The 24995-nt window shown below is 33.6% G+C and overlaps 1 protein-coding gene across 7 annotated transcripts in view; it reads right to left on the reverse strand.

Annotated features, from left to right (window-relative positions):
• WDFY3 (WD repeat and FYVE domain containing 3) overlaps positions 1-24995 on the reverse strand; it is a 310689-nt gene that overhangs the window by 214748 nt on the left and 70946 nt on the right. For 5 of the 7 annotated variants that reach the window (XM_031942903.1, XM_031942901.1, XM_031942897.1 and 2 more), the window contains exons 3-4: positions 18376-18499; positions 7504-7557 (exon numbers count right to left, since the gene is read on the reverse strand). In XM_031942903.1, the coding sequence (XP_031798763.1) occupies positions 7504-7557; positions 18376-18499 (178 nt within the window). The remainder of the gene's footprint in view (positions 1-7503; positions 7558-18375; positions 18500-24995) is intronic. The other 2 variants (XM_031942898.1, XM_031942902.1) reach the window with 1 other exon arrangement.

The raw sequence follows: 24995 nt of genomic DNA on the forward strand, positions 1-24995 counted from the left end.
AAGACCCAGCAAAATGAAAGGCCATACCAAAGCCACTGCAAAAAAGGGGCGAGAAACAGCACCCAAGTAGTCCACATACAGTCACAGCATAAAGCAAGGCAAAACCATTGAAAGGCAACCCTGATTTCTGGCAACCCAGTCTAGAGCCCCAGCAGGAGCTTAAGCCAAGGCAGTACCTTGGAAGCATAAAGAGTTAAAATGGACAATTTTATATAAAATTTAAACTTTTGCACAAACAAATCTAATGAATAATAATGGAAATAGAAACAAATAAATGGGGAGGGGGAAGAGAAATCTTTGCAGAAAATTTTTCGAATAAAATGCTCATTTGTAAGACACCTACTGGTTATTTTCTTCAAGAAACACCACACTGACAATACTTCAAAATGTCCTATCCAGAATTCTGAACTTCTAGGTCATAGAAAAAAATTCATTCAAATGCTAGACACAGTGTCTAATACATAGTAAGTAGGTCTGGAGAAATACTAGTTGACTCATTGACAAGCAACTAAAAAAGATAAAGACCAGGGCTCAGAGATCAGAGAAAATTTTACTGCAACTGTTATAAAGAAAATATTATCCTAGACATACTATGCCAAAAGGCAAAAGAAAAAGGCTTTCAAACCAAGAATAACTTATTCTACAAAAAAATGAGCATCTTACAAGAGATACAAATGGACTTTTAAAAGAACAGAGATCTTTCAACATTCTTAATAGAAACAGCTGAAACAAGCAGAATCTTTGTTGTTGACAAGTTATTTTGGCTTATTCTTTCCTATTTCTCCCTCCCATAATGTACCCACCTGCCCCAATTTAAAAGTTAAAAATAAAAAAGCGGGTCAGCTAGGTGGTGCAGTGGATAGAGCACCAGTCCTGAAGTCAGGAGGGGGAGTTCAAATCTGATCTCAGACACATAACACTTCCTAGCTGTGTGACCCTGGGCAAGTCACTTTACCCCAATTGCAGAAAGAAAGTAAGGAGAGAGAGAAAGAGAGAGAGACAGAGAGACAGAGACAGACAGACAGACACAGACAGGAGAGAAAAGGAGAGAGGAGGGAAGGAAAAAACCCTCACAACAAATACATATAATCTAGCAAAGCAAATTTCCACATTTGCCATGTCTAAAATGCACATTATTCTGAACTTTCTAAATCCATCACTTTATCTGGAAGAGGATGGAGATGGTATTCATCTTTAGCTTTGTAATATGCTGGATAATGTGCAATTCATGTAGTCAAAAAGACCCAAATTTAAGTCATGACTCAAGGCACTTATTGTGTAATCCTGGGCAAATCTTCAACCTCAAGTCCAAGATCAAGAGTGGTATGATTTAAAAACATGAAAAGTGCTTTGAAAACCTTGAAGTACCATAAAAATGCTAGTTAATATCACTTTTATTCTTCAGTCCTCAGGTACAGTACATGATCATTGAATTAATCAGAATTCTCAAGTCTTTCAAAGTTAAATTTCTCTATGCTATTCTCATTTTGTCAATTGTTTTCCTGGTACTGTGCACTAAACTCTGCATCTGTTCAAACTATTCCCAGCTTCCTCGGAAACTGTATATTTAATAATTTCTCATGACAAAATAATATTCCATTATATTCATGTATATATATTTTTAGTCATTCCCAGGAGGTGCCCTCCTTTTTAGTTTCCTCACTGGAGCTACTGTGAAAACAGCTGATCTAAATATTTTTGTTCGTATAAGTCCTTTCTTCTTTGCCTCTAGTAATATAACTAGCCAAAAGATTTACCGTTTTCAGTAACTCTGGGAGACAAATTGCTTTACAAAACAACTAGCCCAACTCTGAGCTCCAAATAGCTCCATCAATGTGGTTCAATGACATCAAATATCTTTTTTAATAGCCTCTTCAATATTTGGAACCAGAAAGTTATTCTAATTTGGCTTTCTCCCATTATTAGTGATTTGGAGAACTTTTCATATGGTGATTGACAGAGAGTTTAAAACCTGACTGTTGACTTAGTTATTAAGGAATAGTTCTTTTATAAGACTACTTAAAAATCAAAACCAGTTCTGTATTTTTGTATCTATGTATGGCATGAAACTTTTTTCAGAAAACTTTATCCCTCATTACTTCTCACTTCTAATTTTAACTATATTAAATATAAGTAATTGAGTATCTACTACATGTCAGGAACTATACTAAGTATTGAGGACACAAAGAAAAAATCCATTTGTACTCACCCCCAGAAAAAAGTTAATTTTATATAATCACAGTTATCCATTTTATTTTCTGTGATGCTATCACTTATTTATTGATGAACTCTTCACCTATCCACGAACCTAAAAAAATATTTTTTTTCCTTGCACAGTGTCTGCCACATAAAATATGCTTAATAGCTATTGGCTGAATGACCAATGTATCCATTTGGAATTTATCCTGGTTTGAGGCATTAATTTTGTACCCCATTTCTATCAGATTGCTTTTCAGTTTTCCAAGAAATTATTGTTAAATAGTAAGTGCTATTTACGGAAGTGTGTGTTTAATGAATACTGCACTACTGTTAGCTTGCTTGTATTGTATACTTAATCTGTTCCACTACACTAATTTACCAAATAATTTTTAATAATTACTAGTTTGCAGTACAATTTTAGAATATGATATTGATGGAATCCTCTTTCTTGATTACCCTTTAGATTACTGATCTTTTGTTCCTCCAAATGAATTTTATTATTTCTTCTGACTATAAAAAAATTCCCTGGGAGTCTGATTGGTATTACATTGAAATTAAACAAATTAGTAAATTAATTTAAGAGACAGCAACTTTGTTATATGGCCCACATTTAAGTGGATAGAATCTTTGAAATATGCACAGGACAGACAAGAGAAACCTAGAAAGTAAAACATCCCTGAGCAACTAGAAGGGATTCAATGATGGTCAAGTACCTATATTCTAACTGAGGGACAATATGCAAATGTCACAGAAAGTAAATCAAGACAAAAAGAGGATGAAGATGTGAAATTTTTTTTTTCTGTTCTGCTGATTTTAAAAGAGATTTGGGAAGAAAAAGGAATATACTATGAAAGAAAGGAGAAAAGAGAAAAACAGCTCTTTTTTTCTCCTTTCTAGTAGACTCCAAAAGAAAAAAAATACAACTACCAAGGAGTGAGGGATGGAGCAAGTCATCTCATGAACCTTAGTCTGTCTCTGTCAGTCAGTCAATATCACTCTGTCTCTGTCTCTCTCTCGCGCACATAAACACACACACACACACACGGCATTAGCCTGGGAAAACAACTACAACTCATATTTATATACTGCTTGAGGTTGATATTATGAAGAAATTAAATTGTTTCTGTGTCATTTTATCATTAGTTCTATTCTGTAATTGATCCTACTCTGTATTACTGCCCCTTTTTGTTCAAATGACATTTTCTTTGTCTCTTTGCCCATAAGAGCTAAGTTTAGAAGTTCAGTTCTCCTGCTAATCACTGTTCTATTCTTGGCTGGAAGGAATCTTTTATCCTTGAGGAATACAGGCAGATATCAGGGAATCTGGTCCATTAGCTCTAACACTGCAGATAAACTCAAACAATTAATATTTCTTTGTCACAGAAGTTCAATTTCCCTTCTGAATTATTTAAAAGAAAAACTTTTTTACCACTCATACTTTCAGTTCCTGGAAAATTCGATAACATCTGTTTGCTATCTTTGAAAACCTATACACTGATCTATATCACAAGATATACAACCCATCCTTGCCTATCCTTGTACAATTAAGGAGGGTCTTATATTCTTCCTAGAAGCAAGGGCCTATTATCTCTGGTTCACTATCAGTAGCCTAGAAGTACAGATAGATCCCATAAAATTAATTAAGCATTCCTTAAGACTAGGTAACTAGGTATTCCTGAAGACAGATATAGGTAACTGCTATCCTCCATGAGAGCTCTAACCTACTCTTCTTGAGGTAATCAATCATGTCCTCATCCCCATGACACTGCTAGTCCTGTAACAACTGCATTCTTTTTTCCTACCTACCCAATTCTGTTTCTTAGTTCTCCTGTATTTTCCAAACCTGTTTGAAGGCTAGTAAGCCCCATTTCATGCATGATCTTTGGTCATTGATAGAAAGTCACTGATTACAACGTATTGGTTACTGCTAGGCTAGCTAATAAATTGAACATGCCCAAATTGCTGTCTCTCACTTCAAATCTAACACCTTGTTTTATACTCACAATAACAGATAAAGAAATTTAGATTAAATAAGATCACATAATCTGCAACGGGTCCACAGGAAAATGTTATGTTGTTTGGATTCAGGCTTATGTGACTGAGAAACCAGACCTGTTTTATAGAGACCAGATACTGGTGTCAGAAGAGAGGTCTCTGATGTTCAATTCAAAAAGACTGACCTAGACAAAATCATGTAATATATTTGCTATAAATTTCTAAATTATGTCTTAAAGATTTTTGTAAATGTAATATATTTTGAGAAGGGAGAATGTGAGGCTATCACTGCAAATCTTTAAAAGAAACTTAAATAAAACTAGTGGGTTCTAATAATTTGAGGTGTTGACAGCTAATGACCCTTGGGAAAATGCAAATTTTGAATAATACAATTTGTGACTGCATATCTGGTCTGTCCTAAAATTAAAATATAATATGGTCCTATTTAAAGCAATATAATTGCAATGTTTGACTCACTGTAATTTTATCAGATATTAGTGGAAAACACAATATCAGGCATCAAAGTAATATGTTTAGAAACTGCATAAGAATTAAAAGTATAATTATGCTGTTCTTATGAATGCAATTAGTTAAGAATGTCAAATTGATAGATGGATTAAGTAGTTTTCAATGTAAGATGACTCAGACAGGAATTTAACCAAATTGATATTTTGAATGGCAGAAAGTTCTGTGGTATGTTTTAAAAACTTATAACATTATTTATGTTATTGTTAGCCTCCTAATTTTTCTTTTACTATGAATTTTGGGAAAATCATTACACAAGAAAATCCATAGTATGAAAATCTATACCACAGAGTGAAAAATTGTACCATTGGAAAAATAACTTCTCTTCTGATAAAGGCTATTATTCTTATGTGTATACATAATGCATAACTTCCAGACACCTGGGGGGAGGTTATCCCTTTTTCCAACTCTCCTCTCTCCCAGATGACTTAATAAACTTCTTTCTAAATTCTTTTAATTCTTTCAATTGTATATAAACATATGTCACATATATAGAGATATATGATTTATGCAGGGGTCTATCCCCTATAATCAAGGCTATGCCTAGTAGTTATTAAAAGTCAATGATTATGTTGATGATCATAAGTAGTCATTTATAAAAATTGCACTTTCAAGTTCACTCTATATGAACTCACAATAACCCCCAAACAACAAAAATCACTAAAGCTGAAATGTGATACTTTTAATCTAATGACATACTCACAAAATAATTTCAGATGAGTTTTCTCATATTTCAGTTCACATTAGAGAGAATATGAAAATAATGTTAAACATTTGCTGGAAAAAAGCTAATATACCAGCCTGTCACTGAATACTAAAATAGTTTTTTAAGTTCAATTTATTAAATAGCAGTATTACAAATGGTGACAACCACAGTGTTGCACTTTTAGCACTTGAATTATTAATATCAACTCTATTACTCATGGCCAAAAAAAAAAAAAAAAAAAAGAGTGGGAAGATATTTTAAGAGTCAGTTCAACCAACATTTATAAAGCACCTACTATTCATGAGATACAGGAAAGGTTTACAGAAGATAAATATCTCTTCTTGGTAGGCAAATAAGCAAATAAATAGGAGGTATTGAAAAGATGGTTTGGGAACTTCAAGGAAGGAGGGAACAAATGGAGTGATCATGGAGTAGGTAGCATTTAAAATATACCTTAGAAAAAGCTTTCTAAAGATTTAATTGGAAGTATGTATTTCATTCAAGTCTTAGTGACATGTTCAAGGATCTCAAGTAAAAAATAATTAAAGCAATAATACAATTATTATAACACAAGCAGCAATATAACAAAAACATTTTTTTCTTATATAAAGTTCTACAAAATATCTTAAAAATAAGGGGTGCCAATAAACTCAATTTTCAAATATATAAAGGTTATTATCGAGTCTTTCAGTCATGTCCAACTCTTCATGACCCCATTTGGAGTTTTCTTGGCAGAAATACTGGAGTGCTTTACCATTTCCTTCTCCAGCTCATTTTACCTATAAAGAACTGGGGAAAACAGAATTATATGTCTGAGACCAGATTTGAACTCAGGAAGATGAGTCTTCCTGATTCCAGGCCCAACACTGTCCTCTGCACCATCTATCTGCCTAAATAAATAAATATTAACATAAAATTTCAGATAGTATCTTTCACTTTAATTGTAATATTTTAAAAAATTTTAAATGACATATTCAACTTAAGGAGAGAAGAAATGTAAAGATATGATGCTAGAGCAAAGTTATCTTGAGTGTGTTCTGTAAGAAATGACCAACAGGATGATTTCAGAAAGGCCTGGAGAGACTTACACGAACTGATGCTAAGTGAAATGAGCAGGACCAGGAGATCATTATATACTTCAACAACAATACTAGATGATGACCAGTCCTGATGGATCAGGCCATCCTCAGCAACGAGATCAACCAAATCATTTCTAATGGAGCAGTAATGAACTGAACTAGCTATACCCAGAAAAAGAACTCTGGGAGATGACTAAAAACCACTACATTGAATTCCCAGTCCCTATATTTATGCACACCTGCATCTTTGATTTCCTTCACAAGCTAATTGTACAATAATTCAGAGTCTGATTCTTTTTGTACAGCAAAATAATGTTGTGGTCATGTATACTTATTGTGTATCTAAGTTATATTTTAATATATTTAACATCTACTGGTCATCCTGCCATTTAGGGGAGGGGGTGGGGGGGGTGGGGTAAGAGGTGAAAAATTGGAACAAGAGGTTTGGCAATTGTTAATGCTGTAAAGTTACCCATGTATATATATCCTGTAAATTAAAGGCTATTAACTAAAAAAAAAAAAAAAAAAAAAAAAAAAAAAAAGTTATCTTGAGTGTAACCAACCATACTACTGACTTCATGCCTTAATTTTCAGAATGCAATAAATTATATTCAAAATAATGATACAGAAATATGATTAAATATGTTTAATGCTTTCACTGAAACTTACTAGTCTGTTTTGAAAACAATTAGGCCACCTTTTAAAAATGACATCTTCCCCAAAAAGGATTAAAAAATCTTTAATAATAAATATCTACTAAAATCTTTATTTTATAACACACTTTATTTTCCATTTTCAGAATTTTACTTTAGGATTATATTATAAATTCATCCACTATTATGCTCATTTTACAAATAAACTTGATGTCTTAAGAAATCAAACTCACACAGCAGGTTAGCACCAAAGCCAATATTATAGCTCCCATGCTTCAGGCTAGCCTCCAGTGACATGCTGCCTTGAATTTCATTATATAAAACCACAGCTTCAAAATTATATTACCTGAGGGTGTTATAACTTTGATATCCTTGGAGCACTTCTGAGTGTGTGGTTCTTCTGTTTAAAAAAAAAAAAAGTCTATGTTGTCTAAATGAAAATTCACTACTTCTGCCACAAGATGCTGCTATTGTATGGAATACTGCAGAAGTACTATGGCTGGTTTACTCCATTATTGTATGGAATATTCAGTAATACTATCAAGAAGGGATCTATCCACTAGATAGTGAGGTGACCCTAACACCTAGCAGAATCAATAACAATGAAAATGCTATCATTCTGGGAGCTGCAGCACCTTTAGTATAGAGCAGTCTATCTGCACATGCTATCAAGCAAACAAGATGCTGCCCAGAATCTCTGTGCTTCAACTAACTAGCAGAGAGATGATCCAAATTATCTACAAGGTCCTTTCTCTTTCTACATCTCATGAAAGCCTGAATTATAAATTAACAAATTATATGGCACAAAAATATATCGTTATATCTAGTATATAGGAGTAGGTATGAGTCACTATATAATTTGAAGTAGTATCTAGGTATTAATCAAAGTTAGATTAAGGGATAGACTCATCAAAGATATTCAGGGCACAAATTAGGGAATTTCACATTACAGTATATTTTATGCTTTACTTTAAAAGAAAAATTAAAAAAAAAAAAATTAAGAGAGCTTGCTACTTACCATATAATATATTGACTTTTACTTACAATAGTTACCAGAGCATTATTTACACATTTCAGATACTACATTCAAAGAAAAGAAATACAATTGGGTCTCTACTAATGTTACAATCCATATAAACAGATTTCTATGATCAGGAAGACTGAGCAGTATATGAAAATAAAAAGACCAACAATTTAAGGGTGACTAAAAAAAATTGTCATTCTAGAATTAAGCAGATGGATATTACTGAATTGTATCTTTTAGTTAAAAAATAATAAAGCTGCTAAAATCCAGGAATACAGGAAACAATTTAGCTAACTACATTTATATAACATGTTTGTTCTGAAAAGTTACAGGAAGAGGTACAAAAGTCTATCTAGAGATCAACTCTGTCCATACCAATTTGTTCACCTATTTTCTCTCCACTGAAACCATCATTCTAGTACCTATAATTTAAACCAAAGGGAAAGAGAAAATAAAAGAAAATACAGTACAAAAAAATTTAGACAGTCTAATGTGATCATAAGGAGATATCCTTATCTGAAGTTATTACCATGCTACAACTGTCAATTATCTAGATATAAAAGTGAATCAATATTACCTAGACTTCAGGAAAGCATTTGTCATAGCTACAATTTCCCTTCTATCAATTTTTTGGTAGTCATTCTGGTATGTTGGCCAATACTTTAAAGCCACTACTTATTAGACCTTTTCTTTGTTCACATGAACTAATAAGATCCTTTTCTAACTATGAAATAATTCATTTTTAATCCCCATTATTAGTGGATCACTGCTTTAAAAAAAAAAGTTTGCAACAAATTGTACTTTATAATAGAAATAAGTCATCCCTTAAAAATAATGAGAATAATAATTTATTTGCTGCTTATGGCATGCTAATAGTTTTTCTCTCCTCAATTCAGTGCTAGGCAACTCTGATTGATAAGATATGATATTCCCTCAAACACTCTAACTTTAATAGTTCTTCAACTTACATACACAGTTTTAAAAGTCTTTGAACATAAATTCCAGATTGCTCTCCAAAAATGGTTGAACTAGTTCCCAATTCCACCAACAGTTGTATTAGTGTCCCAACTTTTTCATATCCCTTCCAACATTTTTCATTTTTCCCTATCATTTTAGCCAACCTAATAGGTATGAGATTTTAGTTATTTTAATTTGCATTTCTCTAATCAAATAATAATTTGATTTTTCATGTAACTTTTAATCATATAGGATTCTCCATCTTACAACTTGCTGATTCATATCTTTTAATTGTCAATTGGGGGAATGATTCATATTCTTATAAATTTGACAGAGCTGACTATATATTTAACATATGAGACCTTTACTTGAGAAAGTCTATAAAAATTGTTTTCTCAATTTTCTGCTTTCCTTTTAAACTTGGCTACATTAGTTTTATTTGTGCAAAAACCTTCTAATTTAAGGTAATCAGAATTATCCATTTTATATCTTAGAGTGCTATCTTGTTTATTCATAAATTCTTCTGCCCATAAATCTAATAAGTAATACATTTGTGTTCTTTTAATTCTTATATCTCCCTTTATATCCAAGTCATGTATCCATTTTGATCTTATCTTGATAAATAGTGTAAAATATTGATCTATCCCTAGTTCCTGCAAGACTGCTTTCCAGTTTTCCCAACAAATGTTTTTAACCAAACAATAAATTATTATCTTCAATGTATAATCTTCACATTTGTAAAACCAAGGTTATTATAATCATTTGTTACTGTGAATTGTATGTCTAATGTGTTTTACTTATCCAGCTTTCATTTTCTGAGCTAGTAGTAGAAAGTTTTGATATCATCATCACCTCATAATATAGTTTAAAATCTGATAACTCTAGATCTGGTCCCTTCCTTTACATTTCTCTTGTTATTAATTCCTTTGTAATTCTTGGCCTTTTGTTTTTCCAAGTGAAATTTACTATTCTTTTCTTTACCATTTTCCTAGCTCAATAAAATAATTTGTGGTAATTTAATTGGGATAGAATTGATTAGTCAGTTTAGAATAGAAATCAGTTTAAAATTAGCTTATTATACTGGCTCTTCCCACTCATGAAAAAGCAATATTTCTTTAATTGTTTAAATTTGACTTTATTTACAAAAAAAAAAAAAAAAAAAGTGTTTTATAATTATGTTCATGCAATTCCTGGGTTTGTCTTGGCAGGAATACTTAAGTATGAGATAAGTCTTACTGAAATATAAAAATGCTGACAATTTATGTGGATTTTTTATATACTATTAATTTGCTAAAAATTATTCACTGTTTCAACTAGCTTTTTAGTTGAATTTCTAGGATTTTCAAAGTATGTCATCACGTTGTCTGCAAAGAGAGAGAAAATGAGCAACAAAGTAATAAGTGATTCTCTTCCTTTTTTCCTCTCATTATCATTACTAACATTTCAGATGCAATATTGAATAGCATTGGTGATAATGGGCATCTTTATTTTACTCCTCATCTTACAATAATGATAGCTCATTGTTTTAAGTAAATGCTTCTTATCATTTTAAGGGAAAAAAATCACTTACACCTATCCTTTCACATGTTTTTAACAGGAATGAGTGTTGTGTTTTATCAAAAACTTTTTTTGCATTTATTGATATAATCTTATGGTTTTACTACTTTTACTGATATAATTATGTTAATATTTTTCCTTAAATTAAATAAACCATCCTTGCATTCCTGATATAAATCCCACTTGGTTGCAATGTGCAATCTTTATGACAGATTATTATAGTTTCCTAGTTAGCATTTAATATATATTTTTGCATCCACAGTCATTAGTGAAATTGATCTGGAATTTCTTTTTCTGCTTTTGCTCTTCTTGGTTTAGGTATCCATACTACATTTTTTTTTTCATAAAAGGAGCTTGATAGTTGTTTACATTATTTTCTCCTTCATCTAGGAGCTTTGAAATTTAGCTATAATCATCTTGGGATCTCTTTCTAAAGGTGATGATCAGTGAATTTTTTTCCATTTTTATTTTACCCTAATTGTAAAATTCTTTTTCAAGAAAATTTTTCTAAATTCCTTGAAATATATGTCTAGATTCTTTTTTTTTTTTTTTAAATCATAACTTTCTTATCTCTTTTCAATCTGTTTTCCAGGTCAGTTGTTTTCCTAATGAAATATTTCATGTTCTCGTATTTTTTTCATCATGTGACTTAGTTTTACTATTTCTTGATGCCTTATGAAATTATTAGGTTCCTCCTGCCCAATTCTAACTTTTAAGGAGTTATTCTCTTCAGTAAGGTTCTAGATTTCTTTTTTTCAATTGGTTAACTTTCCTTTCATAATTTTCTTGATTTCCTTACATTAAACTTATTTTTTCCCCTATTTCCTCCCAAGCCTCTTATGATCATTTTACATTTTTCTCTAAAGCAGCCATTTTAAAATCATGAAATTATTCTGAGTTTTAGCTCTGATCTTCTCAATCCCTATAATAGCTGTCCATGGTCATGTGCTTTTGTTTACTCTTCTTTTTAGTGGTCTATTTCTTGTCTATTAACTTTATGTTAGAATTGGGCTCCAATGTGAGAGATAATCTTAGGCTTCAGGGTTTTTATGTTATTTTCTAAAGCTCTATATTGGGGCATTTGACTTTTTGGTTCTTCCAATTCTGTAATTTAAGGCTCTAGTTCACACCTTGGTCTATGAGTAACTTCAAGTATGCCTCTCTTTCCCTGAGCCACACACCCAGGGATGCTGTCACCACAAACACTTATTAATCTGAGGTCCCTCTAGCAAGCTTCAGCTCACACCGGGGCCTTGGAAGAATAGGGACTGCACTCTCCTGTGAGTGACCACAGCCAACAAGGCCTGCTCTCCCCTGCTCATCCACAGCCATACCTTGGGACTGCATCTAGTCAGTGCCCATGGCCGGCCAGCCAGCCAGCAGAAGGCTGAAATCCTCCCTTGATCCTGAGCCTCCTCCACATAAGTAAATCTCATACCATCACTATCCCTTGGGGGAGATCCCAACACAGCTGCCCTTAGGACTTGTTTGTTGATCACAACTTCAATTAGGTGAGATCAGCACCTTAGGCGGTCAGGCCTTTCCTAATAGCCTCCCAACCAGAGTGGATAACTGTCTTGCCCCAACTTTGTGTTCTTTGTGACATTATAATACGGCAAATAATTTATGGGGGAATTTGGGAGAGCCAGGTAATTTCCCACCTTATTCTGCTATCTTCCCAGAATCCCAGTCCATCTTACTCCTTGACATTGGATTTGATGTTAGTTCTAGGTTCTCTGTACTTGGGAAAATGTCTGGGCTGAGCTTCTGTCCTCTTGCACCCTTGTGCTGCTTTCACAGCTCAGGCTGGGTTCCCAAAAATTTTCAGTACTCTCAGAATATGTGATTTGGTGCAAAGTCTGTTCAAGACTTTCCTGGGCTGAATTCAAAAAGTTTTTGAATCAGATTGAGTGCATTGGTTTATTCCTGGTTGAAAGTTTCAGTAGACTAATGTTTAGTCAACCAATATTAACCTGCTGAGAGAATCTGAAATTCAGAGCAACTCAAATGTATGCTGGCTCTCCTTTGGTTTGGATTTCCTTCCCTAATTCTATCACTATGGGCTTCCTGGGCTAAAGGCTTCTCTTCTCTTAGGGCAGAACCACACACAGTTTTGCTTCTGAACTTGTTCCTCATTAGGTACATGACTAGGGCAATATTACAATTGCTCTTTTGCACCATCTCCCACTACTGGCCAGACCCTAGCTTCCTTGTCCACAGGCCTCTGTCTCCCTAAGCCAAAATGGACTAAAAAAATAACTCACTTATTCTTTCTTGGATTCCCTGGTCTGGGGAGTCAAAGATATTTGAAGAAGAGGAGTGATAGAGAACCAAGATCATACTTCTTCCTGCTACTCTGTAAATTTAATTCTCTTTCATTCCAGTCCATTCTCCAGTCACCTGGACACACTCAATCAATAAAGTCTAGTGGCTCTCTATCATCTCCAGGATTTAAAAATATATATATTTGGCATTCAAAGTTCTTCCTAACTTTCCCCACCACACATGTTTCCAGTCTCTTTATACTTACACTTCATCTCATACCCGGTGACACTGGTCTCCTTGTTACCCCACAAGATACTCCATCTCTTGCTCCTACCTTCTACAGGAAACCTTTATTAATGTCTTCCCACTGCCGAATGATAACTTATTAAATTATCTAATGAGATGACCTGTCATTCATACTGTGTATAGCTTACTTGTCCATAGTTATTTAGACTATGAGCTGCTTTCTATGGAGAGATGGTCTTCTGCCTGTCTTTGCATCCACAGAGCTCAGCACAGTGCCTGGCACGTAAATAAATGGTTACTCACTGACTACCAGTGAAATATAATGAATAAACTTGTGGAGAGTGTTTAGGATCTTAAAGATCACTGAGTTTAAATTCCCCTCTCGATAGATGAGGAAACTAGCACTCAAAACTGTGAAACAATTTGACCACATTCACCCTTCTGGTAAATAAGTAGCAAAAGGTAAATTTTCATATCCCATTCCTTTGACTCCATGTTCAGTGCTCTTTTCATTATGCCATGCTATTCAACAGCAGTTTAAAAGACTACACAGTATAATTATTCTTTGTAAGATTACATTCCAGAAGGCATGCTTGCATACATATGTGCAAGACTTTTGACCGTGGTGGAATCATTTAACCTTGCAATGCCAGCAATCACCACCAAGACTATAAATTACAGGGAAATCCCATTTAATTTCTGACCTGTAATTCCCTACACAAATTAAAGCAGAAATTCAGTTCTGACCACTATTTCTACCCCCACCAATTGCATACACAAATTATATATATATATATATATATGTGTATATATATATATATATATATATATATGTATATATATATATATTTTAAGTAATGTTTCTGAGAAAGATGATAATTTCCTATTATTTTTCTGAGGCTTTTTTTTTGTTTTTTTTTTTTTTTTGCTGAGGAAAGTGACTTGCCTAGGGTCACACAGAAAGTGTTAAGTGTTTGAGGCCAAATTTGAACTCAGGTCCTCCTGACTTCAGGGATGGTCCTCTATCCACTGCGCCACCTAGCTGCCCCCTAAGGTTTTTAAAAATGGTTCCTGGAAGATGATTATTCAAAATTTTTAAATGGAGGGTAATTCTTAGAAAAATTCAGAGAATTCCAGAATAAATAACTGGCCACTTTTCCTCCAACCTACTTGCCAAAAGTAAAGTTGTTGTTCAGTTGCTTTTCAGTCATATCTGACTCTTCGTGATCCTGTTCAGAGTTTTCTTTGCAAGGACACTGGAGTGCTTTACCATTTTCTTCTCCAATTCAGATTGAAAAACTGAGGCATACAGGATTAAGTGACTTGTCCAGAATCATACAACTAGTGAATATGTGAGGCTAGATTTAACCCATCAAGTAGAGTCTTTCTGACTCCAGGTCCAAGTTCACTATGCCATCAAGCTTCTTACAAAATTAAAGTAATACAATATATAATAACCCAGTTCTTCAAGTAGGACAAAATAAGTATGTAATTCTATTTTACTTCAAAAAAGCCTGAAACCATGCCTTAAGACTTCCTTAAAAACATACTATTGTTCTGACTTCATGGCTCTCTTCAATAATGAGATGATTCAAACCAGTTGCAACTGTTCAGTAATGAAGAGAATCAGCTACACCCAGAGAGAGAACTATGGGAAATGAATGTGGACCACAATAGAGCATTTCCACTCTTTCTGTTGTTGTTTGCTTGCATTTTTGTTTTCCCTCTCAGGTTTTTTTACTTTCTTTCTAGATCCAATTTTTCATATGCAGCAAGATAACTATACAAATATGTATGCACATATTGTATTTTGTGGGGAGCCTGCACTAATCTACAGCCACATAAGGCCAACCTTGAATAGGTTGAAATCTCCTAATCACATTATACCACAGACTTCCTGAATAGGAATCTCCTAATCACATCCTAACTTTGAATAGGCAGATATCTAGGCATCCCCTAATCACATCATAGAGCTTCCTGCCACCAGAAACATCTGAGCAGCTCATCCTTGGGCGGGATACCAACCCTTTGTCTAGGACCCCCACCCTGTACTGTGTTTGAACAACCCTGCCTTCTTTTCTACTGCTATATATATCTGTACTATTGCACCCATTAAAAGGAGGCTTGATCAGATGGATTTGCCTTGCCTCCATTTTGCTCGTCCCCTCTCTCTTGCCCTTATCTCTTTTCTTCCAGGGTCCACACACTCTGCCTCGCGGGCTGAGGCAGTATTTAACATATACTTTAACATATTTAACATGTTTTGGACTACCTGCCATCTAGGGGAAGAGGTTGGGGGAAAGGAAGGGAAAAGTTGGAACAGAAGTTGCAAGGTCAATATTGAAAAATTACCCATGCATAAGTTTTGTAAATAAAAAGCTATAATAATAAAAAATAAAAATAAAAAAAGAAACTAAATATCACAATAAACTGAAAAACAAAACACTGTTGGAGCAGCTAGGTGGTACAGTGGATAGAGCACTAGCCCTGAAGTCAGGAGGACTCAAGTTCAAATCTGGTCTCAGACACTTAACACTTCCTACCTGTATGACCCTGAGCACATCACTTAACCCAACTGCCTCAGCAAAAAAACAAACAAAAAACATTGTTATTATATTCAGCTCAGGTCTTTGATAATCTCACTTTTTTCTACCCTCATTTAAAATATACTTATGAATAAAATGAAAATTATTCATTCACCTAAAGTTGATTTAGTTATTTTCTTTCTTTCAAAGCTCAACAAAGAAATAAAACAGATGGCCTTTCTACACTTTATGAAATAGAGGCAAAGCAATTGCCTAGAGTGAAGATAAAAGAACTCAAAACTCCTGGTTCTGTGTTCCAATGACTAGTGCACTAATTAGTTTTTTTTTCCCCTCTATCCTAATGTTTTAAAAAAATATACGTAGGACATAGTGAATTTTTCTACTAGAGCAAGAATCTACATATTCTGACAGAATTCACTCTCTCACTCTCAGTCAGCAAATACCATACTAGTTTCTGTCTTATCCCAGCTTGTCAATTCTGTTCTGAACAAATCTGCTTCATCTAAATATTGGTATCTTTGTTTTTTAAAGTGAAAAAAGCCCAAGATCCATTTTTTTCTGGTTTTCTGGATCATGACAGCAGAAATTACACCCCTTTTTTCTGGCCTATCAAGTTTCACCAGACACTGATGTAATGTGATTGAAAAAACATTTATCTTAATCACCACTTTGGCCTTCCATCCCTTTTACACAACTTTAAATGCTTACTGGCCCACATACATTTATTTGTACATACATACACATAATAAGTATATAGTTATACATATGTTTACACATTATACACACACACACCCCTACATACACATGCATATAAAATTTGTTCTGCTATAATGCACATGTCAAAAATGTAAATTTGATAAAAGACAGTTACAATCAAGCTTCTGTATGATTTTTAACTTGAGAAAGATCAAGAATTCAGGAAGTTACATCACGTAACAATAACTCAAATATCCACTTCCACAAGCACATTTCAGGTTCTCACCAAGGTGAAGTACCATATTTTTTGTTTATCTTTCTGAGCAGGAGGAAGTTGTGGGCAGAAAAGGGCTGGTGTACACTATTCCCTTCCCATATTGTCATGGTCTATGAAGCCTGGGGAAGAAAACTTTAGCTGATCCTTAATATAGTATTTATGTATTTTTTAACCATTTAACATGTATAGTTCATATATTTTTTTAAAAATACATCAATAATCTCTAACCTCATTTTCCTCAAGCTCTGTGGTTTTACATAGAGAAGTATTTTGAGGGAAGCATATTCACATTATAATATAATTGACTGCATGTATGTGTGTGTATTTATATACAACATATATACATACATATATATGTACATATATACCCACTTGTACATATATGGGCACATAGATATACACACACAAACATAGACACACACAGATACTATGCTTAAATATTTGTATTCATATCCCTAGTAACTAGTACAGTGTCTAGTATATAATAAGCATTTAATAAATAGCCAGGAATTAATTACATAGACAAAATGACAAAGTAGTAAATGAAAGAAACCTGGGAAAATTAAGAAATCACCTAAAATTAAATAATAGTTCAATCACAAGGAAAACTCAAAGAAGTAAAAAAAACAAACAAACAAACAAACAAACAAAGAGATTTGTTATCTTTAACCAAAAAAACAAACAAACAAACAAACAAAAAACCCTCAAAAGGCCAAAAATTTCCACTTTGTTGAGAGGGTTAAAAGTTTCCCCAACAAATTAAGGACACATAGATAAAAAATTAGTTACCATGGGTGGGGAAAAAAAAAAACCTTCTGACTATATGAAAGTAATATTCATAAAAATTTGATATAAGCTCCTTTCTTAGCCACAAACTAGCACAGTGCTAGGCATATATCAGGTATTTAATAAATGCTTATTTATTCATTTATATTAGTATTTGATAAACCATATTTATATAAGTAGTATGACACATTTTCTAACATCCTTCCTAAAGGGAAATAACCAAATCCTCAATGAAACAATATCTTGTAATAAAAAGGTAACAACATATATCTAAAACTCTATAAATTATTCTGTATTATCACTATTCCATAGGGTTCGGGTTTTGTTTTTAAGATGGGAATTAAAAAAATATAACAATTATTCAATGTTTACTCTTTTCCTCAGTGTATGCTTATTTGGCTTGCAAGTGTATCAGCAATGTAATCAGTGATTAGGATTGAAGAAATTAAAGAAAACAAATTCTAACAGCAAGAAGAGAAAGCTACTAAGAAATAACCAAGAATCACAATGGTGCCATTTAAGCATACCAAAAGTAATGAAAAAGAGATAGAGAGACAGAGACAGAGAGACATTAGGCCCTAAACAAACAAAACAATGGAAGTGGAAAGGAGGTGTTTTTTTTTTTTTAAATCCTTGGTCTATAGGTACATAATAAAAGCTAAGTTCACTTAATATAAAAGAACTCAACACTAAAATTATGTTGCTATTTGATTCAAACATCTGATAACAGGAAGGCAGGATTTAGAAAAATATTGCTAATTAAATTACTCAAATATTCATTTATTTTATTTCAATATTTTCACAGAGAATAATGAACTTTTATTCATTTACATAACTCAATTAATTTGTGTTGACTTATGATACCTGTGGATTTATTTGATGCTCGCCTTCGAATTTCAGTCACCATTAGACGTGAAACTTGTGTTGTAAACTGTAGAAGATCAGAAAATTTTTCTGTCATTGTATTTGGTGGAGCATTTCCAAAAACCTGCAAATGACAAAATATGATTTTAAAGGACACAGTTCTTCTCTAATAAATTTTTCCCATGGTTTTTATAAAATACAACATTAAAACCAGAAAGTATATCTATATAACCAGATCAAAATGGAGTTATGAAAAGTAATTTTTTCACCTATTGAAAGAATTTCAATTTATTCCATTAAGCTACAAAAAACAGGTATACTGTTTCATGAAGAAAACATGAAGATTTCCAAAAAAATTATTAGAGTTCTCTTAAGATAAACAATTATATCATCTGGAAACGAATAGAGATTTATCTCTTTGATGAGTCCAGAGGTAGATACAGGGATTAAAGAGATTGTCAACTGAAGGTATTCAATGTTCACCTTATATGAAATTTCAGGTTCTAAGCAACTCAGAGAATGAGCAAATCAAAAAAAAGTTGACAAAAGTACCATGAAGTAAGCCTAATGTTATAAAGTACATTACAAAATTAAATTTGGAAAGCAATCAATTCCTAATAAAGCAGAAATTACTTTCTATTTAAGAGAGCTTTAAGTAAAATAAAACCTAGAATACGTTAGTAAAGAAAAATTAACAAGTGGAGAGAAAACAGTATTTTTTCCAATATTATATAAAATACTGTGCTGTAAATTCTCTAAGTTCAAACAAATACCTGAAGACAACCAATTCGTTTTTACCATCTGTAAATGATTCATTTCTCTTTCTCAGCATTTTGCCTCCACTTGTATTTAGCTCTTTTAAAGCATCTGTCAAGTAATACTTTATATTACAGTTATCTCACCCAATTCTCATGAAGAATCCTGATTATCAGAAGTCATATTAGAAGCCTGATTCTAACACTTCCTAGCTGGAGAGGCATCAGTGGGATATTGATTGTGTAAACTGAACTTCAGTTTCTTCTTCAGTAAAATGGGGATAGTATCTGTAATACTTGTATCACTGAAGTATAGTAAAGCTCAAATGAGACAATATTTGCAAAATTCTAAAAATAAAAAAAAAATCCTAAAAATGTTAATTGATATTTTTGAAGAATGCTGGATTTGAAAGTAAAGGAACTGGAAAATTTGATTTTGAAATCCAACATTACCAGTATTACTTTGAACAACTCTCTAGGTCTTCCTTTCTATAATTCTAAAATTAGATGATCTCTAAGATGCCTCTGATTATCAAATCTTTCAAAGCACTATATATAATGCCCTGCACTTTCTGCAAATAAAATGATGTGCATAAGTTTTTTTTTTTTTAATTATAGCTTTTAATTTACAAAACATATGCACAGGTAATTTTTCAACACTGACCCTTGCAAAACCTATTCCAAGATTTCCCCTCCTTCCCCCCACCTCCTCCCCTAGATAGCAGGTATTACAATACATGTTAAAATATATGGTAAATCAAATATATGTATACATATCCATACAGTTATCTTGCTGTGCATAAGATCTTAAAGGGAGTAAATCTAAAAGCAGATCCAGATTGAGATTTTTAACATACCCAGCTAGAAAACTGTAAATAGTTTCTAATCATAAAGTTACAACAGCTTCCTATTTAATGTCCATGAATTGAGTCATCCTCTTCTTTACCACACTCTTCATCTAATTCCTAAAATGATCACGCTGGATATCTGTCCAGATCCATGGACCATGACACCATTAATGACCATTCATTATCTATAGAAGACTAACATTTCACCTAACATTTAATAATTTCTACAATCTCTTTCGATCTAAATTTACATTACTACTTTTATATTGGAATTCATGAATTGGCTTTTCTTCAAAATTGTTCTGTCTGCTCTTAAAAATTTGTGCAATCAAATATTAGTTTTGTTTCAGATAACTAAGTAGTCGGTATCAAATAATTAAGTTCCCATTGTGATTTTAATAGAATTTAAATTAGAATAAAAAGTTATTTGTGAATTTAAGATGTATCTATGTTTACAGAATATATTTTGTGTTCATTTGCCAGTACAGGTGAGTATAATATTTTATACCATGGTGGGTAATTAATAATAACTGAGGAAACAATCTGAGCATGTAATTTATTGGGTAGGCAGTCAAAATGAATGGGTCAGTGGACTTCCTAGTCACTCTGTGTTCAGGGTCTTTAGACTAAGGCAGATTCTTATACACAAAAAAATTAATCAAATAAGCTCAATTAATTATGCTAAAAACAATTAACCAGGATAAAAGTCTAGATATAAAATTAGGTAATTAAATTTCTATTTGGAAGACAAATTAGATGCTTTCCAAATTGGGAGGGAGGGTGGAGAAAGTAAGTTTTAGTTAAGTATCAGGGTCTTCTAAAATGAAAGATTTTGATTAATTGTATCCACCTGCCTTTATAAAACAACAGATGGCTTATAAGTTTCGTTTCCCATAGATGAATAATAGAAAAACAACAAATTGGAATGTTCATGAGAAAATCTGATTGGGCCAACTGATTCTCATCTTAAACTTACTGCAATTTTTACATGGTCTTCATTTTATCTTATTAAACATCATTAGTAGATTTACTATTATTGTTCTTTACAAAATGCAAGGTAGTATTTGATAAATCAATGAGTGTGCCGTCTTCATTCTTAAAAAGAACAAATTCAAAATTTGTGTTTTAGAAGTGTGTGTATATTATCTCTTGGTCCAATTTTTGAATCTCTGCACCCAAGAAAAATGGATTACTATAAAAATAAGAAATTATAATTCAAAATATGTTGTCTTATTGTGTCATTTATAGACATTTCAATAACAAATATAATGATTACAAGTCCAAAAAAAAAAAAAAAAAAAAAACACCAAAGTGTGCAAGTAATCATCCAGGCATGAAATGTGTTCCTTCTCTGTCAAAACCTTTCTCTTCTCCTTCAAGCATCTGTTCAGAACTCCATGAAGCCTTCCCTGATTCATCCAGCTGATTCACTCCTCTTCTTAAGTTATTTTTAGAGCACTGTCTCCATCTCTCCTTTGCCACTATCACATTTTGTCTTGTGTTACATCTGTCTGTATTTAGGTCTGTGTTATAGTTATTTGAATTTAGGTCATATTTCAACCCCTCCCCAGAGAAGAACATGAGCTCACTGAGGTTAGGTACTGAGTTTTGTTACTGCTGCATTATCAGTACAATGCCTTAGGTAGAATAAATTCTGGGACTGTGGAGATAGACTCTTCTAGATCCAGCTGTCTTTCTAATAATTGATAAGGTTTAGACAGAACACAATTTGGGATATGAAATAACAAATCAACAAACACTTATTAAGGACTGCCAGGCATTATGCTAACGCACTGAAAATACAAAGAAAAGCAAATGCAGCCCTAGGCCTCCAGAGGCTAATCTAATGGGGAAGATATCATGCAAACAAATATATACAAAAAAGATATACACAGGGTAAACTGGAGAAAATCAAATGAGAGAAGACCCTAGCATTAAGGGGGATTGAGATAACCTACTTCTAGAACATGAGACCTTAAGGAATTGAGGAAAGGCAGGAAATGAAGGTGGGAAGAGAGAATTCAAAATCTAGAGAAGAGTGAAAATACTCAGAATAGAGAGATAGTGTGTTTTACTTGAAGGAAAGAAAAGAAAAAAAAAAGTCATTGGATCACAGAAATATGGGATGATGGAGAGAGGGAGTGCAGATTAGAAAGTAAGAAGACAGGAAAGGTAGGAACGAGTAAGGACTCTGAAAGCCAAAGAGAATTTCTTATTTAATCCAGGAAATGAGTAAATTGGTGAAGATGACTGGCTCTCCTGTACTGGCTTAAGAATGATTACAATATGGTGAGACCAATCAGCAGGCATCTGTATTGAAGAAATGAGGGCTCTGCACCAGTGTGGAAGCAATGTCAGAAGAAGGGAGAGTATATTAAAGATGCTACAAAAGTAGACTTGCTAGAACTTACCAAAAGACACTTAAATTGCAAATCTAAGTGACTGGGATGAAGATGGTACTCTCTACAGTAATAGGAAAGTTAAGAAATGAAGAATACTTTTAGGAAAGGTTGAGAAAAAAGAGAAAAAGAGAACAAGCTTATCTACAGAGCCAAGTTCTATGCTGAGTCCTTTACAAATATGGTCTCATCTGATCCTCACAATAACACTAGAAGGCTTGTGCTATTTCCCCCATTTTATAGTTGAGGAAACTGATTCAGTTTTTAAGTTTTAAGATGTCTGTAAGATATACAGTTAGAAATGTCCAAGAAGTATTTAGAGATGCAAGTGTGAAGGTCATCTAAAAATGAGAAGCATGGAAATAACAAAAATCACAGGAGATGAGATCACCCAGTAAAATATTATAAAGTTTGAAGGGAACACATTTCAGAGCCTTGATAGGTCTCCACCAGGCAAGGGCATGCTCTGGAAGAAGGCTAAATAGAGCAGACTGAAAAAGGAACAGTTCAGAAGTTAAGAGAATTGGGATGGTGTCACAAAAACTATCAAGAAGAAAAGGGTGAGCAACAATATGAAAGGCAGCAGACACATCAAAAAAGATGAGGATTGAGAAAAAACTACCAGATTTGTCAACTAAAAAGATCACTGGTAACTTTGGAGAAAATAACTGCATATGGATGAATTTAGAAGTTGGATTATAGAATGAAGAAGAAGGTGAAAGGAAAAGGAAGCATCAATTGTAGACAACCTTCTAAAAGAGGTTTGCTGAGAAAGGTAAGAGAAATCTAGAATGATAGCTAGCAGGGAAGGACAAACAAAGTGAGGGATTCTGAGGCTGAGAGAAATATGAACTTAAATTTAGTGATAGAGTGGAGGTAATTGAAAGATCAGTCTGCTGGAGAAGTCAGGATTACAAGAGGATTTAATGTACATTAAGAAGGGTCTACCTTGGCAAGGAGTAGGGCCATTTCTTTACAGATGATAAGAAAAAAAAAAAAACTGGTCAAAGGCATATAAGTGATATGAGATAAGGGAGAAAAAAGAAAATGGGGTTTTCTGAAAATGACCTCAATTTTCTCAGCTGGAAGGGAGGGTAAATCTCTGAAGTTTAAGAAGGGATGAAAAGGTTTAAAAAAGTTATTCTGGCGAATGGGATAGTAAAACAATTATGGAGGTATGGAAGTATCATCCTGTTACAGTAAGAGAGCCAAGTTGAGGTTTTATAAAAAACTTGCAGTGGAAAAAGCAGGTTAGTTATTTTCCTTCAACTTTGTTCAGCAGTATATGAGTAGAAGTAAAGGCAATAGGTGATGAGAGCAATCCAAGATTGAAGCCTGGCAGGATAAGATTATTTTCAGGGTAAACAGTCATGAGACTACAAAAGACAGTAGAGGGTTGAGATGGTTCATCAAGGAGTCAAGATTGGAATGAGAAGAGAATGTAGCCATGTTAGGGTGATAGCCTGGGAAAGAACTGAGGAGTAGAGAGACCAGCAATCATAGGGGAAGAGGAAGACAGGGATAATGGCTGCAAGGAAGAAAGAGGGGTTAGATAAATTTATAAATTAAATAAATTTCAGAGTTCATGAACACGGAAATGGAAAATGTGGCAGATGGCAAGATCAAGTGTATGATCTTCTATGTGTATAGCCAAACTAGGGTGGAGGAATGGGTCATGAGAAATGAACAAACTGATGAAATGGGAGGTTAGAGGTTTGAGAGAGTATCAAAACTTTATGGCGAATCCACCAGAATGAGGGTAAGAATTGGGGAGAAAAGGAGTGGAAGCAGCAGGGAACTCAATTCATTAAGAGTGACAAAAGAATATCCTAGAGATTGGCAGCCAACAGCCAAGAGAATCTTCATCACATAATAATAATGAACTGAGTGAAACTCAGAGGAATAGAAGTTAGAGATTAGCAGAAGGAAAGTCTAAAAGTGGTAAGAAAGAGCAAGAAGTATTCCAATTCCTTGGTATCCAGGGATCGACGTCTCGGTGAGAGCCAGAAGAGGAAAAGAGTGGAAAAGGAAAAGATTTACAGTGAAAGTAAATCTGTTGTCCATGAAACAGACCCAGAGAGCACAAGAGAAAAGGTAGATAGAAGAGGCTGTGCTGAGAGGTACTAAAATAAGGCAATGGGGGTTTGGAGGGAGAGGAGGAAGATGGTCAAGGAATAGGGTCTGAATGACAACCAAGAGTTTAGACTCACTAGGATGGGAAGACTGAGTGGGAGTTAGGTAGCAGTTACTAGAAAGGAGTGAGAGTATCCACTTGACAGCAGGAAAAGGAAACAGAACCAGTTGGTAAAGAGTGATAGAACAGCATTTCTCTCCTTCCTAACTAGGCAGAACAAGGTAAGAAACCCATGAAAAAAGTACAATGGAGTGAAATCTTTCCTTTACAGGCAGGCCATGATTGGAGGGAACTTGATGGAATATTATTTCTTTCCCACATATATATCCATACTCCTTAAAACACTCATAATTCACAGGTCTTCCACTTGTTATTCCCATGATTTATTCCTTCACCCCATTTCAGCCACACAAAAAGATATTTATATCCTTGATCTTGGCATCACACGACATATGTTCCAATTCCTTTATCTGATCACAATCTA

This window comes from Sarcophilus harrisii, chromosome 6, assembly GCF_902635505.1.
Source record: "Sarcophilus harrisii chromosome 6, mSarHar1.11, whole genome shotgun sequence".
NCBI lineage: Eukaryota > Metazoa > Chordata > Mammalia > Dasyuromorphia > Dasyuridae > Sarcophilus > Sarcophilus harrisii.